Raw genomic sequence first — 17,993 nt, 5'->3', positions numbered from 1 at the left:
CACCACAACACCCACGGCATGCAGGACATCCCGTCTGGCTGGGGGGTCACAGCCCCAGGGAAATCCCCTTGTCTGTGTGCTGTCCCTCTGCCCCACAAGCATCCTGGGCCGTTCCCAGCCCTATTCCCATGAGAAGCCTCTCACGGTGCCCAGACGTTGGGGCAGGAGGGCTGTCAGGGGACGCAGTGTCACATTCACATGATGACGGCTGGCACCAGCCTGGTGGTCCCTGGGAAGCTGTCAGGAGGGGACATGGGCAGCTTTGGGACAGTGGAGCCAGCTCCCACCCTCGTCTGGTGCCACCCCTCCCTGGAAGGGACCAGGAGGGGACTCGTTGCCACCTCGGATGTGGCTTCAGCCCCCCTGGCCCTGCACGACCCTCACCGGTTTGTACTCAGGCAGCCACTCGGGGATGTTGAGGCTGTTGATTTCCGAGGCAATCTTCTTCCTGTGGCCCGGCTTGGTGACACCGATGGCCGTGAGGTCCTGGGGCAGAGAGAGGGGGTCAGTGGCGCCCTGCTCGAGCCGTGCCTCCCTCCCACCACTCCTGGCCTCACCTCCGGCGTCATCCGGCTGATGGTGGTGATGTCGTAGCCGGCGTTGATGAAGTTGGGCGCGTAGAGCTGCAGCTGGAACTTGCAGAGCCACTGGTACACGGCCTCTGAGCTCTGCGGTGAGAGGGACAGATGGATCGGGGCAGCTCTGGGGATGGGGACCCGCCACTCCTGCCCATGTCCCCCGAGCTGTCCCCACCACACACTCCCCATGCACCCAGCGCTCCCTGCTCACCTTCCCCTCCGACGGCGGCTCCATTTTCTTCAGCTGGGGCTCGGCGGGGGGCTGGGGGGCGTAGGGGGAGCTGGCCACGCTCTGCGACCGCGACGAACCTGCCGGAGGGGCAGCGGTCAGCGGTGCCGGGGCTGCCCACTCCCAGGCTCCGGCCACGTGGAAGGGAGAGTGGAGCCCTGCCCTGGGTGGGATGCCACAGCCACACCAGCAGGTTGGCAGGGCCACGGCAGGCACAGGAGAGCGACACCCACCCCAGCACAGCAGCCCGGAGCGCCCTGCGGTGCCCTGGGCAGGGGCTGCTCCTCGGGGATGGGCAGGCGAGCTGCTCCACCCAGCGCTGCCCCGAGCAGTGGAACCCAGCCAGACCTCTCCAGAGTGAGTGTCCCTGCTGCCCAGGCAGCAGCCGGACCGATCCTTCTGCCCGAAACCCTCTGGTCCCACTGCTCTGGCCTTGCCACCAACCAGGCAGGCTGGCACGAGCTGTTCATCCCTTGGGCCAACCCCACAGACATCCCTTGGTGCCCCCCCTCAGGGTGAGGAGAGCTGCCCCGAAATTTTTGCCTCATATTTTTGATCAGGATGAGCAAGAGAAGCCCCTTCCCTCCCACCAGAGACTGCATCTTCCATGTGTGTGTGTATGTGTGTGTTTGTGTGTGTGTATGTGTGTGTGCATCCTCCGGGTGTGTGCATCCTTCGGGCATCTGCATCCCACTCGCGTGGGCATCCTCCTCACATGTGCCTGCCTCTGCCGTGTGCATCTCCCTCACGTCTGCATCCCACTTGCGTCTGCATCGCTCCGGCATGTTTCCCCTCTCCCTGGCAACGCCTGCACCCTCTCCCCTGTGCGCACCCCCTCCCCAGGTTCCTCTGCCCGCAGCCTCCTCCCTCCCCACAGCCCGGGCAGCTCTGGGCATCCCCCCACGCCCACCCACACGTGTGCATCTCCCGTCTGTCCCCCCGTTTCCCAGGCACGTGCCACCCCCGTGGCGTGGGCACCCCCGCGGCGCGGCCATGCTCCCCGCAGCCCCCCAGACGGCGTGACGGGGGGACATCCCGGCTCGGGCTCCAGCAGGGCTGGCGGGGGGCCAGGGAAGGGAAGGGGCTGGGGAGCAGCGGTGCCCCCCCTGCCCGCCCCATGCCGCCCCCCGCCCCCCACGGGCCCCCACTAACCGAGGCAGGAGAAGGCCTGGCAGCAGCCGAAAGGCGAGAGAGTCATTTTTTACCCACACGTTTTTCTTCTGGCGACGGGTGCCGTGGCAATAAAAAAAAAGACAAATCCCTGGATCCACGGCACGGCCAGGGCTCCTCCTGCTCCGGCAGCCGGGCGGCCGCAGCACGCACCTGCGGGGATGTCCTGCGCCTTGGCCGGCCCATCGCCCACGGCAGACTCTTGCGCAGAAGCCTTCTGGGAAAGGACCGTTGCCAGCAGCTGAAAAACACCCCAGGAAGGGGGGAGAGCAGGCAGGAGTGAGGCGAGCGGAGGGGGTCGGCGGGCCGGGGGGTGCGTGTCGCGGGTGCCGCGAATGTCGCGGGTGCTGTGGGTGCCGTGGGTGCTGCGGGTGCTGCGGGTGCTGCCAGCTCGGGCGAGGGTGGGCAGGGAGGGTTGCAGCAGATTTCGGCTGCGGCGGGGAGAGCGGCAGCCGCGGGAGCAGCAGATGGTGCTTTGCCGGCAGCAGGAGCCCACGGCACCGCCGCACCCCAAATCCAGCCTGGCACATGCCCAGCCCAAGCTGCCGGCACGGGCTGAGGGGTCCCCTGTGCCCACAGGACAGAGCGCCCTGGCCGGCAGCATGGTGTGGCTCAGGGGCTCGTGGGCATGGCAGGCAGGGTGCCAGGGTCGGTGGGCTGGCGGGTGCCATCGCCGGGGAATGGGACAGCCCAGGGGCAGTGCCCACAGTGCAGGGGGCTGTGTGCCAGCGGCTGTGTGCCAGCGGTGTCAGGGCAGCGTTCGGTGCACTGTGCAGTGCTGTGTGCCAGTGGCATGGTGCTGGTGGCAGCATGCTCTGCTGGTGGCAGCAGTGCATGGCGCTGGTGGCAATGTGCTGTGCTGGTGGCAGCAGTGCATGGCGCTGGTGGCAGTGTGCCGTGCCGGTGGCAGCAGTGCCCTGGTGACAGTGTGCTGTGCTGGTGGCAGCAGTGCATGGCGCTGGTGGCAGTGTGCCGTGCCGGTGGCAGCAGTGCCTGGTGACAGTGTGCTGTGCTGGTGGCAGCAGTGCATGGCGCTGGTGGCAGTGTGCCGTGCCGATGACAGCAGCGTGTGCAGAGGCCCTGCGAGCAGCAGCACAGACACGGCACAGCAGCCCCGGATGGAGCTCTGGAATGTTGTGCCGGGGGCTTAGCCCAGGCAGCAGTCAGGGGCTAGGTGGAGAGGACAGAGTTGTGGCCACTGTTGGTGACAGTGCCGCTGGTGGCACACTGGGTATCGATGGGACTGCACAGCACTCGGTCAAGCCTCAATCCCAGCTGAGGTCAGGGCAGGCAGCAGACGCTGCAGGACTGGAGCCAAGCGGCACGGCAGCTGGCACGGCCACCCCGGGGCTCGCCTTACCTTGACGCCCTCGGAGCCGGCGTGCAGGGCGTGTGCCCCGCTGCCCGCGCTCTGCCCGCTCCCCGAGCTGCGCGCCGAGGCCACGCTGCCCGTGCTGCCCAGGCTGCTGCGGTCACCACCTGCACAGAGAGAGGAGAGGCCGTCAGGGCGCTGTGCCCCGCTGTCAGGGGACACCACGGTGCCACCGCCATGTGCCCCCCGTCACATGCCCCCCCGTCCCAGCCCGTCCCAGCCGCGCGGTCGCCGTACCTGCGAAGGGTTTCCGCAGCACCCAGATCTCCTCGGTGGGGGCTGGCGCGGCCGATCCGCCCTGCGACGGCGACAGGTGGGACGGGCTCATGTCGGCCCCGCGGGACCCTTGGTGGCAGAGCAGAGAGAGTGGCCGTCAGGCGTGTGGCTCTGCTCTCAGGCTCGCTCGGGTGTGGCACAGGGCAGGTGACCCACGGCCCGGGACCGGCGCTGCTGCCCTCGGGGACAACTCCGTAGGGAAGGTGTGGGAACCCCAGCTGTGTCTGTGCCCAGGGATGCCAGAGCTGTCCTAGGGCTCTGTCTCATCCCATGCTGGCACAGGTGACAGTGACCAGCCTGGGGCCCCCGTCGTGCAGAGCGTCCTCTCCCCACTGCCAGGTAGGGACAGACCCGCAGTGGGGTGCTCCACTGCCCTGGCTGAGCCTGGACAAGGGACAGGGACTGTGTCATCCCTTCACAGAACAGGACAGGGAGATGACCCAGTGCAGGCAGCAAGGGAAACTCGAGCAGTGGGGACCCAGGTGCCCTCCCCACTGTCCCCCATCCCAGGCAGTGCTGGCCATGTCCCTGCAGCTGCCTGCATCCATCTGGGGGACACCAGGGCCATGTGGGACCAGGCACTGGGTGTGAAACCCTGGTGACACACAGGGGACACAGCAGTGGATGAGAGGACCTGACCCTCCTCTGGGGCACAGCTTGAACGTCACCCCTGGGCACAGCTCCTCACCAGCTCACCATGCTGGCCACCTCTGCCAGGTCCCACTTGCTCCAGGGACACCCGACTCAGAGCCCAGGGGGTAAAACAGCATCAGATGAGATGGACAACAGCCCTTCGAGGCCAGTGCTGCCACAGCCCCACCACAGCTCAGCCAGTGCTCTGCCAGCCACAGGGCACTGCCACCCCGCCACCAGCTGTGGGACATTGTCACCCCACTGCCAACCAGTTCTGTTCATGGAGCTGCTCACCCTGTCGGCACCAACCGCAGCAGGGGACAGGTGGCACAGGGTGATAGAGTCACTGAAGGAACACAAATGGCGTGGGACAAATGGCCACACCAAACCCGGCTGGGACATCCCCGAGCTGCACATGCCACAGTCACACCGAGAGGAGCCTGGGCTGGTGCAGCACCAATGCAACCCCATCGGGAGAGAAAGCCCCGGGGAAAGGAAGTGCTCCCTTGTCCCCAGTGCCAGCACGGCCACCTGGTGCTCCCCAACACAGCCTCCTTGTCCATTGCCACCAGGGCACATGCAAAGACCCCTGTCCCCAGCCATCAAGGACTGCAACCCCCCTGCTCCCAGGAGCTGTCGACGCACAGACCTGCAGCATTTGTCACCTGCCTGTGTCACAGGGATGGTCCCCAGGGCTCGGCTGGGCTCTGCCTGCGCTGAGCCAGCCCCAAGAGCATTCCCTGGGAAATCCCCCAGTGCCGCAGCCCCTTCCAGTTCCGTGTGCTCAGCCCCACCCTGCTCAGAGCTGGGCCCTGCGGGGAGGCTGTGGCCCGTGCAGTGTCCCTGTGCCCACGGCACAGAGCTGTGACACCACGCTGCCAGCCCTGCCCCTGGCACAGCGCCCTGAGCGTTTTGGGAGTCACCACGCCCCTGGGCAGGAGCGCAGGGACCGCGGGCAGAGCGCGGGGTGGGGAGGATGGGATGTGCCGTGGGCACACGGAGTGACAGCGGCGCTGAGCGGGTGTGGTGGGGACCGATGGCACCGGTGTGCCACCCGCGTGCCCCACTGCCCCCTGCACGCATGCACGCGCATGCACACCCTGCATGCACACACACACACACCCTGCAACCCCCGGCGAGGGCGAGAGGCCGAGCAGAGAGAAAAGACTCGACACACGCTTTAAAGGAAAAGAAAGGAAAATCCATGGAGAGCACGAAGCGAGCGGTGAACTACCTTGTCCGTAACGCGGCTCGTCGGCACTGCTAGGGGAGAGCCTGTGATAGCCAAAGGAACTGAAAAGAGTCTGATGGGAATGTGGTGGTGGAGGTGGAGGTGGAGGCAGGGAATGGAACGGATGGGACGAGGCGTCACCGTTTAGCACAGCAGCCCCGTAAGCCGGGAGCGGGATCTTTTGGAAGTGTTGGGGGATTGTTACAGTCTCCCATGAACCTGATAATAAAACATAACAAGAGACAAAATGAAAAGAATCAAAATAATAGAGACACGCTCTGCGCCGCCAAAAAGAAAAAACTATAAGAAAAAAAAAAAAAAGAAAAGAAAAAGGAAAAAAAAAAAAAGAACGTAAAAGAAAGGGGGGGGAAAGGCAGCAAATAAAAAAAAGCAACCAGAGGGGACGTGGAGAAGCCAGGACCGAGACCCAGCCGATGCGGAGCCGAGCCGAGGAGCAGCAGCAGGAGCTCAGCACACACAGCCCAGCGCAGGGTACAACACATCCCGCCGATCCGACACGGACACTGGGACAGCCCCGCACGGCACCTCCTGGGGCTCTCACAGCCAGGCTGCCGGGGGTCCTGCTCCCCACAGATCCATCCCAGGGGAGAGGGGCTGCAGGCACGGCCAGGGTGGGGGCTGCAGTGCCAGCGCCCCTGTGTCCAGCTGGCCGAGCCCTGACACAGTGCCTGCACCCCACACTGCTGCCCCACCACAGCCAACAGAGTGGCCACAGAACTGGCTAACACTGCTGCGGGCCAGCTGCAGCCCAGGAGCCACGGGCCACAGCCCAGGAGCCACGGATGGCATTTGTGGCACTGGCGCACGAGCCCTACCTGGAAGGTGGCTCTGCCCCTGCCTGTCCAGCACCCGGTGCCTCCAGGGCTGCCCTGGATTGCCCGGCAGCCACTCGTGCTGCCACTCCTTTGAGATATTGGTCAAGTGCCACCTCTCCCTGCCTGTGTCCCCATGCTGTGGCTGCCCCCAGGATCCACTCCCTGGGGTGGGTGAGATGGTTGATGTGGGGCCTGCAGCAGCACCGACCCCATTGGGACACTCCTGGCAGAGGGCACAGCCAGGGGACATCCCGAGGGGCTGCACACCCCACCAGGAACCTAAAGGGATGACAATGGGAATGGGGACTGGACAGGCAGCCACAGGACAGGGGAGCAGGGGCCAATCCCTGGGATGGCCCCTGGCTGGGAAGATGTCTCCATGTGACAGGGAGCTGATGCTGCCACACGGAGACTTCTACACAGCCCCCGAGCTCCTGCAGCCCCACTGCTGTGTCCGTTCCCCCAAACCGCAGTGACACCCCTGGCTCTCCCCATGCACCAACCTCCCAGCACCTCAGATGCTTCCCCCAGCCAAGGGCAGCCAGGGCTGACCTCAAACCCCAGGGCTGCCAGCACTGACCCCACAGACACAACAGGAGCACGGACCCTGCACACTCGATGGAAACACCAGCCCCACAGGCACAATGGGGACACCAACCCCACACACACGAAGGCACCACCCCATGCACACGGCGGGGACATCAACCCCACATGCATGAGGGGCATCACCCTGGTTTGTCTTCACTGCTGCTCTCCCCGACAGCCCGGTCCCTGCCAGACCGACACGGGGCTCCCCGGGGCTGGGGGATGGGGGGGATTATTTGCCTGTTCGTTTGCTTATGGCCTCGACGAGGCTGGAGGGGAAGTAGCCCACGCGGTCGTTGCCGGTGCGATTGTCGTGGATGCAGCCCTTCCAGCGCCCATCGGCGTGCTGCTCCAGCACCTGCGGGAGGGGCTGGGTCAGGGGCCGGGCCAGGGGCCAGTGCCCACACCGGGGTGTCCCCGGCCCCCCCGGCCGCACTCACGGTGATGACATCCCCGGCTTTCACATTGAGGCTGGTCAGGTCGTAGTTGTTGCAATAGTCCTTGACGGCGCGGACCTGCAGAGCCGCGGAGGCGTCTGCGGGACGGAACGGGAATGTCACCAGCCGCTCACCCCCTGGGAGTTGGCACCCCCAGCCCGGCGTCCCCCGTGCCAGCACGGCCGCTCTGTGCCCTCCAACCCCCTACCCCGCAGCATCTGCTTGATCTCCTTGCTGGCCTGGCTGGTGGTGAACTGGTTGACGATGTCCAGAGCCGTCTGGTTGTAGGTGTTCCTGACGTGGGCGTTGATCCCGCTCTGCAATGGCACCGAGAGGGATTGGGAGGAGGCTGGTCCCCATCCTGCCACCCCTGAGACATCCTAGGCCACCAGGACACCAGCAGCTGGAGGGCACAGCTCTCAGCTCTGTGTGTGTACCCCGCTTGGGACCCTCACCCCTTGGTGTGCACCCCCCAGGACTCTGAGTGCTTCGGTGTGTCCCTGCCAGGACCCTCAGCTCTGCTCCCGGGGAGAGCTGCACAAGCTGCTCTGACCCCCAGATGTGGGGTCACTCCCTTCCCACAGCCCCTGGCTGGGTTGGGGGCGCCTGGGGGCATCTGGGGGTGCCGAGGGGAGCCCTTACATCCAGCAGCAGCCGCACCACATCCGTTTTGCCGCAGAGAGCAGCCTCGTGCAGCGCCGTGCCCGCCTTGGTCTGCCGGTTGATGTCGATGCCAGCCTGCAGGAGGAGCCTGCGGGGACACAGCGGGGTCAGCGGGGCACGGCGGTGGCACCGGCGCTGCCAGCCCTGCCCGCGGCACCCACCGGATGATGTCGATGTGGCCGTTCTTGGCGGCGAGGTGCAGGGGGCTGGTGCCGTTGGGGTCGGTGGCGTCCCCCGGTTTGGGCTCCAGCAGTGCGGCGCACATGTTGCTGTTCAGGAGCAGTTGGACCACCTGGCTCAGCAAACACAGACGGAGCAGGGCTGCAAGGGCGGCTCGGCCGCCACCTCCCCTCCTGCCAGCGGCCAGAGATCCCCTGCAGCGCTGGCACCTCACGTCCCCACCACTGACCATCCCGGGGGGTTCCCTGCGCCCCTTCAGCTGCTCCAGCACCCCCGGGGACATCGCAGTGCCCCTGTCCCCTCCCAGCCCTCCTCTGGGGAGACCTGGCCCTGCAAGAACTTACCCCGACCCGGCCAAACTCGCATGCCAGGTCCAGGGGCGTCTTCCCCGAGTTGTCCATGATGCAGGGGTTGGACTGGTGCTGCAGGAGCATCTCCGACTGCGGAGGAGTGAGACCCCGACCTGGTGAGGGCAGGGGAAGGGGGGTGGCACCGTCCCCACCCCCAGCCCCGTGCCGCTCCATACCACGTCGTAGTGGCCGTGCTGTGCTGCTAGGTGCAGGGGGATCTGACCCTCATCCGACGGGATGTTCACGGAGGAACCTGCCTTCAGCACCATTTTCATGGGCTCCTTCTTGCCCTGCCAGGCCGCGTAGTGCAGGGGCCGCATGCCTGCAGGGGCAGGATGGGCACGCTGTGAGCCCTCCGTGCGCCAGCACGCCGAGCACAGCCTGCAGGGGCACAGGGCAGGGGCCACGACCAGGACCCGGGGACTCGCCTTTGTTGTCCTTGATGTCCACGGCAGCCTGTGCCTCCAGCAGCAGCGAGATGAGCTCCGTGTTGCCGTTGAGAGCAGCATGGTGCAGAGCCGAGAACCTGGGGACCGGGCTGGTGTCAGGGGCCACGGCTCTGTCCCCTCCACGGCCCTGCCAAGCCCTGCCCAGCACGACTGCCCCAAACCAGCACCACTGCAGTGCCGCGGGGCACCTGCTCTGCCCTCCACGTGTCCCCAGGAAAGTCGCCCCCACTTTTGGAGCAAGTGCTGCCACAGCTGGCAATGCTGAGCCCCGCTGGGCTGGAGGTGGCGGGCAGGGCAGGCACGGGGGTGTAGCACTGAGGATGGGGGTGCCGGGGAGCCCCCTCCCCGCTGACCCACTTCCCCAGCCTGGCCCCAGCAGCGCGGCCACGAGCACAGATGGCAGCGCTGCCCTTGCCCGCTGCCGGGCGTGGCCATGGGGTGGGGGAAGCCCCCGGCCCCGCACCCGCTCTGCTCTCCGGAGGCTCCCGCCTGGGAAGCAGGCCAGGAGCTGACCTACTTGTGCTCCCGGCGGTGGCATCCTCCGTGCGGCTGCGCTGGCACCCACCGCGCCACGCACAGCGTCCCCGTGCCATCCCCGGGGCCACCCTGGTGTCACCGGAGCACGGGAACGGGCTGCGGAGCCCCGGGACACGCTGGCCTTTGCGGCTGCCCGGTGCCCGAGGGGCAGGTATGGGGTGACAATCCCTCTGTCCCTCTTCCCCAGGCCCCCGGCTGAGGGGGGACATGTCCCCGTGGGGAGCACGCTGAAGCCACCACGATCCCCGCGGAGCTGCCGCCTGCGATCCCCGGCGGGGAGCGGCGATGTGAGCAGACAGCTTGCACAGGAGGCCGATCCCCAACGTCTGCCCGGGAAATGTCAACATTTTCCGCTCCAGCGCCCTGCTCAAATCCGCTCAAGATGGTGCAAATCGCAGCCCTCCCCGGGGCTGCCTCGGGGGCTTCCCTCGGGCACCTCATGGCCCAGCCGGCCACCTCGGCCAGCAGGGCACTGTCCCCGGGGCGAGTGCGGGGACACCAGCACGACGCTCGCCCACGGCACCCCCAGCCGGGAACGAGACAGCACTGCAGGGATGGGGAAACTGAGGCACGGGGCTGGCTGAGCTCACACAGGGCAGAACACTCAGGCTGCAGCCTGGGGCTGCTCTAGCCATACGTCCCCAGGGCAAGGCCTCCCATTCCTGACCAACTGCTGCACTCTCTGGCATTTCTCTGGCCACAGCAGAGCCATCCCAGCGACCGAATGGCATCGTCCTGCTGCCCCACCCAAGGGGGATCACAGGGCAGGGGCAGTCGGGGGGCACAGGGGCAGCAGCTGCCTGCCCAGCCCCACAAGCAGTGCTCCCACCGCAGCCCCTCCTGCGCGGGGCCCCGGCCGCCCCCCTGCAGCCTCATTAGTGTGATTAGCGGGGGTGATCCTGCGGCCCCCTGCCGCTGCTCCCGCCCATTGGATGTGGCTGTGCAGCGTCGTGCCGATGGGGTCACGGCTCTCCCACCCGGCACCCCGCAGGGCTGATCCCTGCAAGCTCCCACAGAGCCCCACAGCGCTGGGGAAAGGGCGGTGAGGTGTGGGGCACAGCCCTGCCTCTGCCTCCTCTGGTGCCCACAGCCTGGGTGCAGGGAGGGTTCAGCCGGGTGGGCTAGTGGGGGCCAAAGCCCTGGCCCTGGAGCTGGCAGTTTGGAGAGCCTGGCATTCCCACACGGACACACGAGACCCCACAGCATGTGCAGCTCTGCTCGCAGCCCCCATGGCACCCACAGCACCCACACCAGCCTCGGGGCTCCCACTCACCCGTCGGTGTCTTGGAAGTTGACATTGACTTTCTTTGCCGATCCGAGGAGCTCTGGAAGGGAGGGAAGGGGACAGGATGTTAGAGGTGGCTGGGGCAGGCACACCAGGGAGGTGACGTGGTGGCAGCTCCAGGTTTCCCTTCCTACCAAGGCTGGGACTCAGTGCAGCTCCACAGGTGCTGCCTGAACCTGCAGGCAGGTGGCTCAGGGTCCCTGCTGAAGGTGGCAGAGCCCAGGGGCTCCTCCTGGCACCAGGTTCTCCCCTGATTTACCTGGGGTTCCCCCCCAGCTCCTTCAGCGGGCTGAGGCTCCAGCACAGCCCCTGCCAGGCAGAGCTCAGCACATTCCCCTGCACCCCCAGCCCCCCAGCACTGCCCTCCCCACGCTTCTGGGAAATTAAACCACGCCGGGGCAATCCAATTAGCAGCACGAGGAAGGATGGAGCCAGATTTACAGAAGATTTACCCGAAAAATGCCACTCAGGCTTTCCAGTGAGCTGCTCTTCCCACAGCGGGAGCAGCAGGAGCAGCAGGAGAAGGAAGAGGAGGGTGGGGGCAGCACGGCAGAGCCCCGGTGGGGAACCCACACAGCAGCCCCTGAACCCAACACAGCCACAGTGGCACAGCCCTGAATCCACAGGAGAGGAGTCAAAGGCTGCATGGCCTGGCAGGGAGAATGGGCAGGCAAAGTCACTCAAAGCTGGGGACAAGCTCTTTATGGGAGAAGCTGGCTGGAAGGGGCTGCTTGAGGCAGGGAAGGGGATGTGGGGCTTGAGAGACTCCCTGTGCACCTTGGCCATGGCCCTGCTCTCTCCCCCTGTACCATGTCTCCTTGTCAGTGTTCCTGTGTTCAGTGAATTACTGGACACAAGGCCTGTGCCACATACAGGAGCCTCTGCATGGACAAACGAGGCTCAGAGGGCACCAGCAGCAGGAAGGGCAGCTATGTCCAGCCCTGGCCCTCAGACCTGGGGAGAGGTGCCAGGCTGAGCCAGTCCTGCCCAGGCCATGCTGTGCAGATGGGCCCAGGAGCGGCCAAGACAGAGGCTCTGGCACCCAGCGCTGTCCTCCTGCAGGGAGTGCTCCCTCCTGCACTCCAGAGCTGCCTGACTGTCCGAGCTGCAGGACATCTGCTAATGCTGACACAGCACGGTGTGACAGGTGAGAACTGCAGAGGAAGGGTTCTGTCAGCGACAGCAACCACCCTCCAGCCACCAGGTCCCCTGATCTCCTCCTGGATACAGTGCCTGGTGTGGGATGAGAAGGGGCACTGCAGGGTGCCCAGGGAGTGATGGGGACACCATGGTGTCCCCAGAGTGTAGGGAGGAACAGGAACACCACAAAAGGTCTCAAATCCCATCCCTGCCACAACACCTCCATGTTCCCCTGGGAAGAACTGGACATGACTGGTGGGCAGAGCTCCTGTGACACCGGCGCTGACCGAGCCAGCCCCGCGCTGCCGCCAGCGTCCCCAACAAAGGTGCCATTCAGCCCCGGTGGAGAGCAGCCCAGCGCCGCTTCCGCTGCCGCCCCGCGCCAAGAACCAGCTCCCAGGAGAAGGGGCCGAGCTGCCCCCAGGGATGCAAAGGGCCAGCAGACAAAAGGAGCCGGTGGGCGCAGGAGCGGCACGGTGCCCGGCGCTGGCTCCGATCTCCAGCCCCGAGACGGGCCCCGCTCGGCTAATGGGTCCTTGCAGATGGACAGACGGATGTCAGCAGGTCTGCAGTGCCTGGCCTTTCCCACGGGTTCATCCCGGCGAGGGGCTGGCATGGGGCAATGCCCAGGGATCAGGGTTGCAGGGTGCAGCTCTTGGCAATCCTCACGGCACAGGTGCCACCCTCGCCATCACCAAACCAACGCCTCCCCAACGCACCGTAGCGGCAAATTTTTCCTCCCTGCACCTGCAGGAGAGGCTGTGGCTGCCAAAATCTGTTTAGCACTTCCATCACTGCCCGTGCCAAGTGCTTAGTCAGTGACTTCCAGCCATGCAGTGGTTTGACTTTCCTTAAAGCTCTGGAAGTGGCCACCAGCATGCTGAAGGCAGCTGGAGCATGGAGCCCGACTGGGGTCTCAGAATAACCCCAGTTCCCAGAGCAGGAGAGCAGGATGGGTGCCTTGACATATCACCAGGTCCACAGTGGGATTTGCAGCCTGTCTGGGGGCAGCAAGAGCCTGGAGAGCTCATTAATGGCTGGGAAGTACAAGGAAATCTCTTCCACTAACGAGGGAGAGAAGAGAGCTGAGCGATTCCAATTAAAAATATTGGCTACAAAAGGAGATGGGCACCGTGGAGAGAAGAGCAGGGCTCCTGCATAGCCACGCTGCCAGCGGGCACCCAGTGTGCTCCTGGCTGTCCTCTCTGCTGGGATCGCTGGATGGGGTGATGGGGACCACCGAACACCTGCAGATGCCATCCTGCCCTCTCCATGCAGAATCAGATGCCATCAGGCAGTGTTGTGGCACCTCTTTGTTCAGGTGAGCTCCACCATTGTCCTTGGGACACTCCAACGTCCCCTCTTGGCTCCCCACGGGCTGCTCAGGTGACAGCTGTGCCAGGTGAGATCACAGGGCTCACCGGGTATCTCACGGCCCAGCTCCCCACGGCTCTCGGAGCAGTTTGCACCCCACAAACACCCTCGGGTGAGACCACAACGCCAGCGCCAGGGCAGGGGGGCACACAGGACTCTGGCACCACCGGGTCCGGCTGTGCCCGCGGCCGCTGTGTGCACCGGGAGCCGCAGCGTCTGCCATCGACACCAGCTATGAACAGCGTCTGCCAGAGTAAACACCGCCGCGGGGAGCAGCCCTGCCACTACTCCCAGAAATGCCTTCACTTAAACACAGGGATTGCAGGAGCTAAATGCACGCTTGGGTTGAGCCCGGCTCTCCGCGTGCAGCGAGCTCCTCGCCGGCCCGGCTCCCGCGGCAGCCACGGCCCCGGCGGGCACCGCGACACGGGTGACGCACGAGCCGCTGGCACGTGCAGGGCCTGGGCACGGGGGACCCGCTGTGCCCCACCCCAGCGTCCAGCCAGCATCCCCCGGGTCAAGGCACCGGGCCTGGCAGCTGCTCCAGGCATCCCGGAGCACACCGTGGGGAGATCCCCATGCTCTGAGCGCCGTGGTTCGTGGCCACATGGAGACCCCCATGCCCAACCACGGCTCTGGACACTGTGGTTCATGGCCACATGGAGACCCCCATGCCCAACCAGGCATGCCAGCCATGCCACAGGGAGACCCCTGTGCACAGTCACTGCTCCAGGTATCCCAGAACACGCTGTATGGAGACGCCTGTGCCCAGCTGCTGCTGCAGGCAGCTAGTGTATGCCGTGACTAGAGCCCTGTGGCCAAGCACAGCTCTGGACAGCCCAAAGCGTGTTGCAGGGGAACCTCCGTGCCTGGCTGTCCCAGCCCCTTCCCGGCACACGTGTCCAAGGCCGCAGCCCCACATGGTGGGACTCCTCGGGGGGCTCTTGTCCCTTCCCAGCAGCCCCTCACGTGCTCCTGCGCCAGCCCCTGCGTCTGCAGCCAGCGTAGCGCCGGCAGCGATCGATGCCCGGCCGGGCAGTGGGGGCTCCCGGCCAAGCCCCCGCTGACGAAGCACATCCTCACCCAGCTCCCCCCAGCAGGGAGCTGGGAGAAGGCGGCTGCTCCAAGCAGATGGCTCCAGCCTCCACTAAATCAACATCTCCTTAATGAGGGGAAAGCATTGCTGCCCCCTTCCCAGCACGGCGGCAGCAGATGAGCCAGGAGAACCACCCCCCCCCCAAATCCTCCTCTCCACCCCTTCCATCACCCCTCTGCAGCGATCCCACTCCCCTCCAGCCCCGTCCCTGCTGTTTCCCGCTCCCCAGCCCACGTGGGCAGGCGGATCCCTGCGTGTGCCCCCCCTCCCAAACACAGCAGCACCCCACAAGCGGTGAATACCCACAGGGAAGACATTCAAGGCAAGCGCCTATTTCAGAGACGGGGGGAGGATCCTGCAGCGGCATCGCTGGGAGCTGCCGGATAAAGGAAGCATCCAAAATAGCTGCTCTTAATTATATCCCTGCTAACGAGCGCCACGCAAACGACGGGCACTGCACGAGGAGCCCTGGCATGGGGGTGTCTTATTCCTTGCCGTGAGGATGAGGTTCCCACCGCGGCATGTGCCATCGTTGGGACCCTACCGAGGCAGCCACAGCAGCCCTGGCTGGGTCTGGTGATGATGGTGACATCGGGGAGCTGGTCCTGACAGGGAAAAGCTTGTACTCCTGCAGCCAAGGTCGTGTCAGGCGCTGAGGCCGGCGCGATGCTCTGATGCTAATGAAGCCGTTATCATCTTCCGATCGATCTGGACTGTATAAATAATGCACCGGGAAGCTCGTTGTACAGGGAAAGGGATTGCCTGGGGCTAAGAGGTGGCTGGGATGGGATGGAGCCGTTGCAGAGCAGTACACAGCACAGCTGGATTACTACTGCCCACCACAGCTGGACATACACCTCTCATCACAGCTGGACACCCTGGTGCTCATCACAGCTGGATGTCCACTGCCCATCACAGCTGGACATACACCTCTCACCACAGTTGGACATCCCTGTGTCCATCACAGCTGGATAACAACTGCCCATCACTAGTGGACAACCCAAGTGCTCATCACAGCTGCACACCCACGCTGCCCATCACCAGCCATTCCCCAAATCCCAAGGAACTTTTGGGGGATGCTGCCCATGTGCCCAGCGCATATACGGATGCTCCGGATGCCCATCCCTGGCAGAGCCTTCTCCAGGGAGCGGCGAAATCCGCACTGGAGGCTGGCTGGGCTCTGGCAGCCTGAGTCACCGCGCAGAGCTGTCCCCTGGGGCTGCAGGAAGCAGCTTAAATGCAGCTTTCAAGAGGCAGCGGGGACTCCACTGTGATGCTTTTATTTTTACAGAAAGGAAACTTTTCAGTCCCATGGGATGGCGAGGGGCTGACGCTGTGGGCTGCCGGGGCAGGCGGGGACAGGAGACACGGGTGCTCCCAGGGCAGAGCTGACACACCAGGGCTGGCCCTCTCCAGGGGAGCCAGCACCCCACGATGCCCACCAGCAGCTACTGTGGGGTTCCCTGCTTTCTCCCTGTATTCCCAAATCACATCCTCACCCGACCTTTGCCGTGTGGTGCCATGGAGCCTAGCCAAGCCACGCTGCATCAGCCAGGCTCCCTTGGGGCAGTCCAGCTCCCCCAGCCCCCCAGTGCCACATGGGGCTCTCTGTGCAGAGGGTCAGGATGACTCGGCCTGGAGCGCCCAGGAATGCAGGGAAGCGGCAGCAGGGACGGGCAGGTGCATGGGCAGAGCAGGGATGTGCTGGCTCTGCCCCGCGAGTGAGACGTGAGGTGTCGTGCTCAGCTCCGTGGGACCAACCCGGAGCGTCGCAGCCTCCCGCCGTGCCCGGTGCCAGCCGCACGCCCACACTCGTCTCCGCGGAAATGAATGTTGGTCTCGCTTACAGGGAGCCCTAATTGCCAGCCTGTGGCAAACAGGTAATTTTCAGTAATCACCCTGGCTGCTGCTGGCACAGTGAGGTTGGCACGGCAGAGATGGGGACATGGCTGCTCAGGGCCACCATCACCTGTGCCTGCCCATCCATCCATCCCAGTGCAGCTGGCACTGCTGCTCCTTGGGACAGGGAGCAGAGAGAGGTGGACACAAACCACTCACCTCCACCCTGGTGCAAAGACTGTCCCGCCCAGCCCCATCCTCATCCTCCCCATCTCCTCCCCCTCCTCACCCCCTCTGCAGGGCTAGACATCCCTGGGAGGACGGGTCCCGGCCACACTGGCTGCAGGGAGAGACCAGGATCTTTGTGCGTCTTAAAGCATCATTAACCAACACACAGTGGTGATCACTGGCCTCCCATGAACCCGGCACGGTGCAGTGGTGCTGGGGAGTGGTGGGAGCTCCTGGCATGTACACATGTGTGCACAATGCGTGTGCAGACAGTTCCAGCTCCGGGCGTGCCCTGAGTGCACACGTGTGCACATGTGTGTGCCCAGATCAGCTCCTGGCATGTCCTGAGCGTGTGCACATGTGTGTGCCCAGATCCATCAGAGGCACTGGCCACTGCCGCAGCGCTGGCTCTGAGCTCCCAGCTGTGCTCGGTAAAACAGGCCCCAGGGTGTGTTTTAAACGCGGTGCCTTCAGAGCCATCGTTCGTCCTCATCCACGGCACGGCCTGGGCCGCGTGTGCCGTGTGCCCACCCTCTGCTCCGCAGCGGCGGGAACGGAGGGACAGGAGTGGCACAGCCACGGGCAGCTCTGCGGGGACAGGGCCTGGCAGCTCAGCGGTGTGCCGGTGACCGCCGGGGCGGGTGGGCAGCGCGGGGATGTGCGGCCAGGCGATGCCGTGCATCATCCGGGAGCACCGGCAGCGCGGCCGGAGGCCTCACGCTGCTCGCGGTGCGCTGGCAGGGCTGCAGGGGAGGCGCGGGGCTCGCAGGACCAGTCCCAGTGTCCCCAGTGTCCCCAGTAGGGTGGGCGCAACAAGGCGGCCGGCAGGGCAGCCCAGGACCGAGCAGAGCGGGACTCAGGCAGAGCTGGAGCGCAGGCAGGCGGGAGCGGGGCTGCTGCGGAGCTGCAGGGCTGCGAGGAGCGCGCCTGCCGTAAACAGCCCAGCTGCAATGCAGGAGCCGGGCAGCCGCCGCTTTGTCTCTGCTCCAGCGGCTCCCGCGGGCCGCCAACCTGCGGGGCCTCTCGAGGAGGCGGCGCGGGGCTCCGGCAGCCACATCTGGAAGGGATCAGCGGCTGCTGCCGCCACGAGCCGGCCGTGCCCGGAGCCCAGCCCCACGGCAGGCCGGGCGGGAGGCAGCGGAGAGGCCACGGGCCCGGCTGCACGGCGCACGGGCACACGGGCACACGGCGCACACGCGTCCACATGGATGCACAGAGGCACGCAGCACACGGATGCTCGGGGGCTGCACGCACATGGATGCACGCGTGCACACGCGTGCACAGGGATGGATGCACGCGGGAGCGCAGGGATGCAGAGGGGCACACGCAGGCACGCGGGCGGAGCGCCTGGTCACCCGAGCTTCGAGAAGCTGAGCCTGTGGTGGCTGCTTGGGCACCATCTCCGGCTGGGTCCGTCTCCAGCTGACACAGACCGTGGCAGGGCGCAGCGCTAGGGTCCCTCAGTCCCGCTGCGCCCCGGGGCACCCCAGCCCCACAGCCACCTC

At 65.6% G+C, this 17,993-nt stretch overlaps 1 protein-coding gene across 2 annotated transcripts in view; it reads right to left on the bottom strand.

Moving 5' to 3' along the window:
- The window catches only part of CASKIN1 (CASK interacting protein 1), a 29,485-nt gene that overhangs the window by 5,370 nt on the left and 6,122 nt on the right, over positions 1 to 17,993 (bottom strand). The window contains exons 2-17 of one of the 2 annotated variants that reach the window (XM_085074309.1): positions 10,800 to 10,851; positions 8,969 to 9,066; positions 8,717 to 8,862; positions 8,535 to 8,630; positions 8,172 to 8,302; positions 7,990 to 8,098; positions 7,556 to 7,664; positions 7,351 to 7,445; positions 7,151 to 7,268; positions 5,493 to 5,708; positions 3,587 to 3,694; positions 3,338 to 3,456; positions 2,131 to 2,218; positions 790 to 887; positions 558 to 668; positions 385 to 486 (exon numbers count right to left, since the gene is read on the bottom strand). In XM_085074309.1, coding sequence (XP_084930435.1) covers positions 385 to 486; positions 558 to 668; positions 790 to 887; positions 2,131 to 2,218; positions 3,338 to 3,456; positions 3,587 to 3,694; positions 5,493 to 5,708; positions 7,151 to 7,268; positions 7,351 to 7,445; positions 7,556 to 7,664; positions 7,990 to 8,098; positions 8,172 to 8,302; positions 8,535 to 8,630; positions 8,717 to 8,862; positions 8,969 to 9,066; positions 10,800 to 10,851 — 1,796 coding nt within the window. The remainder of the gene's footprint in view (positions 1 to 384; positions 487 to 557; positions 669 to 789; positions 888 to 2,130; positions 2,219 to 3,337; positions 3,457 to 3,586; positions 3,695 to 5,492; positions 5,709 to 7,150; positions 7,269 to 7,350; positions 7,446 to 7,555; positions 7,665 to 7,989; positions 8,099 to 8,171; positions 8,303 to 8,534; positions 8,631 to 8,716; positions 8,863 to 8,968; positions 9,067 to 10,799; positions 10,852 to 17,993) is intronic. The other variant, XM_085074310.1, reaches the window with a different exon arrangement.

Source organism: Lichenostomus cassidix, chromosome 14, assembly GCF_008360975.1.
Source record: "Lichenostomus cassidix isolate B80296 chromosome 14, HeHo_3.0, whole genome shotgun sequence".
Taxonomy (NCBI): domain Eukaryota; kingdom Metazoa; phylum Chordata; class Aves; order Passeriformes; family Meliphagidae; genus Lichenostomus; species Lichenostomus cassidix.
Note: the sequence above shows the minus strand (reverse complement) of the source record. Positions and strands in the feature narration are given on the sequence as shown.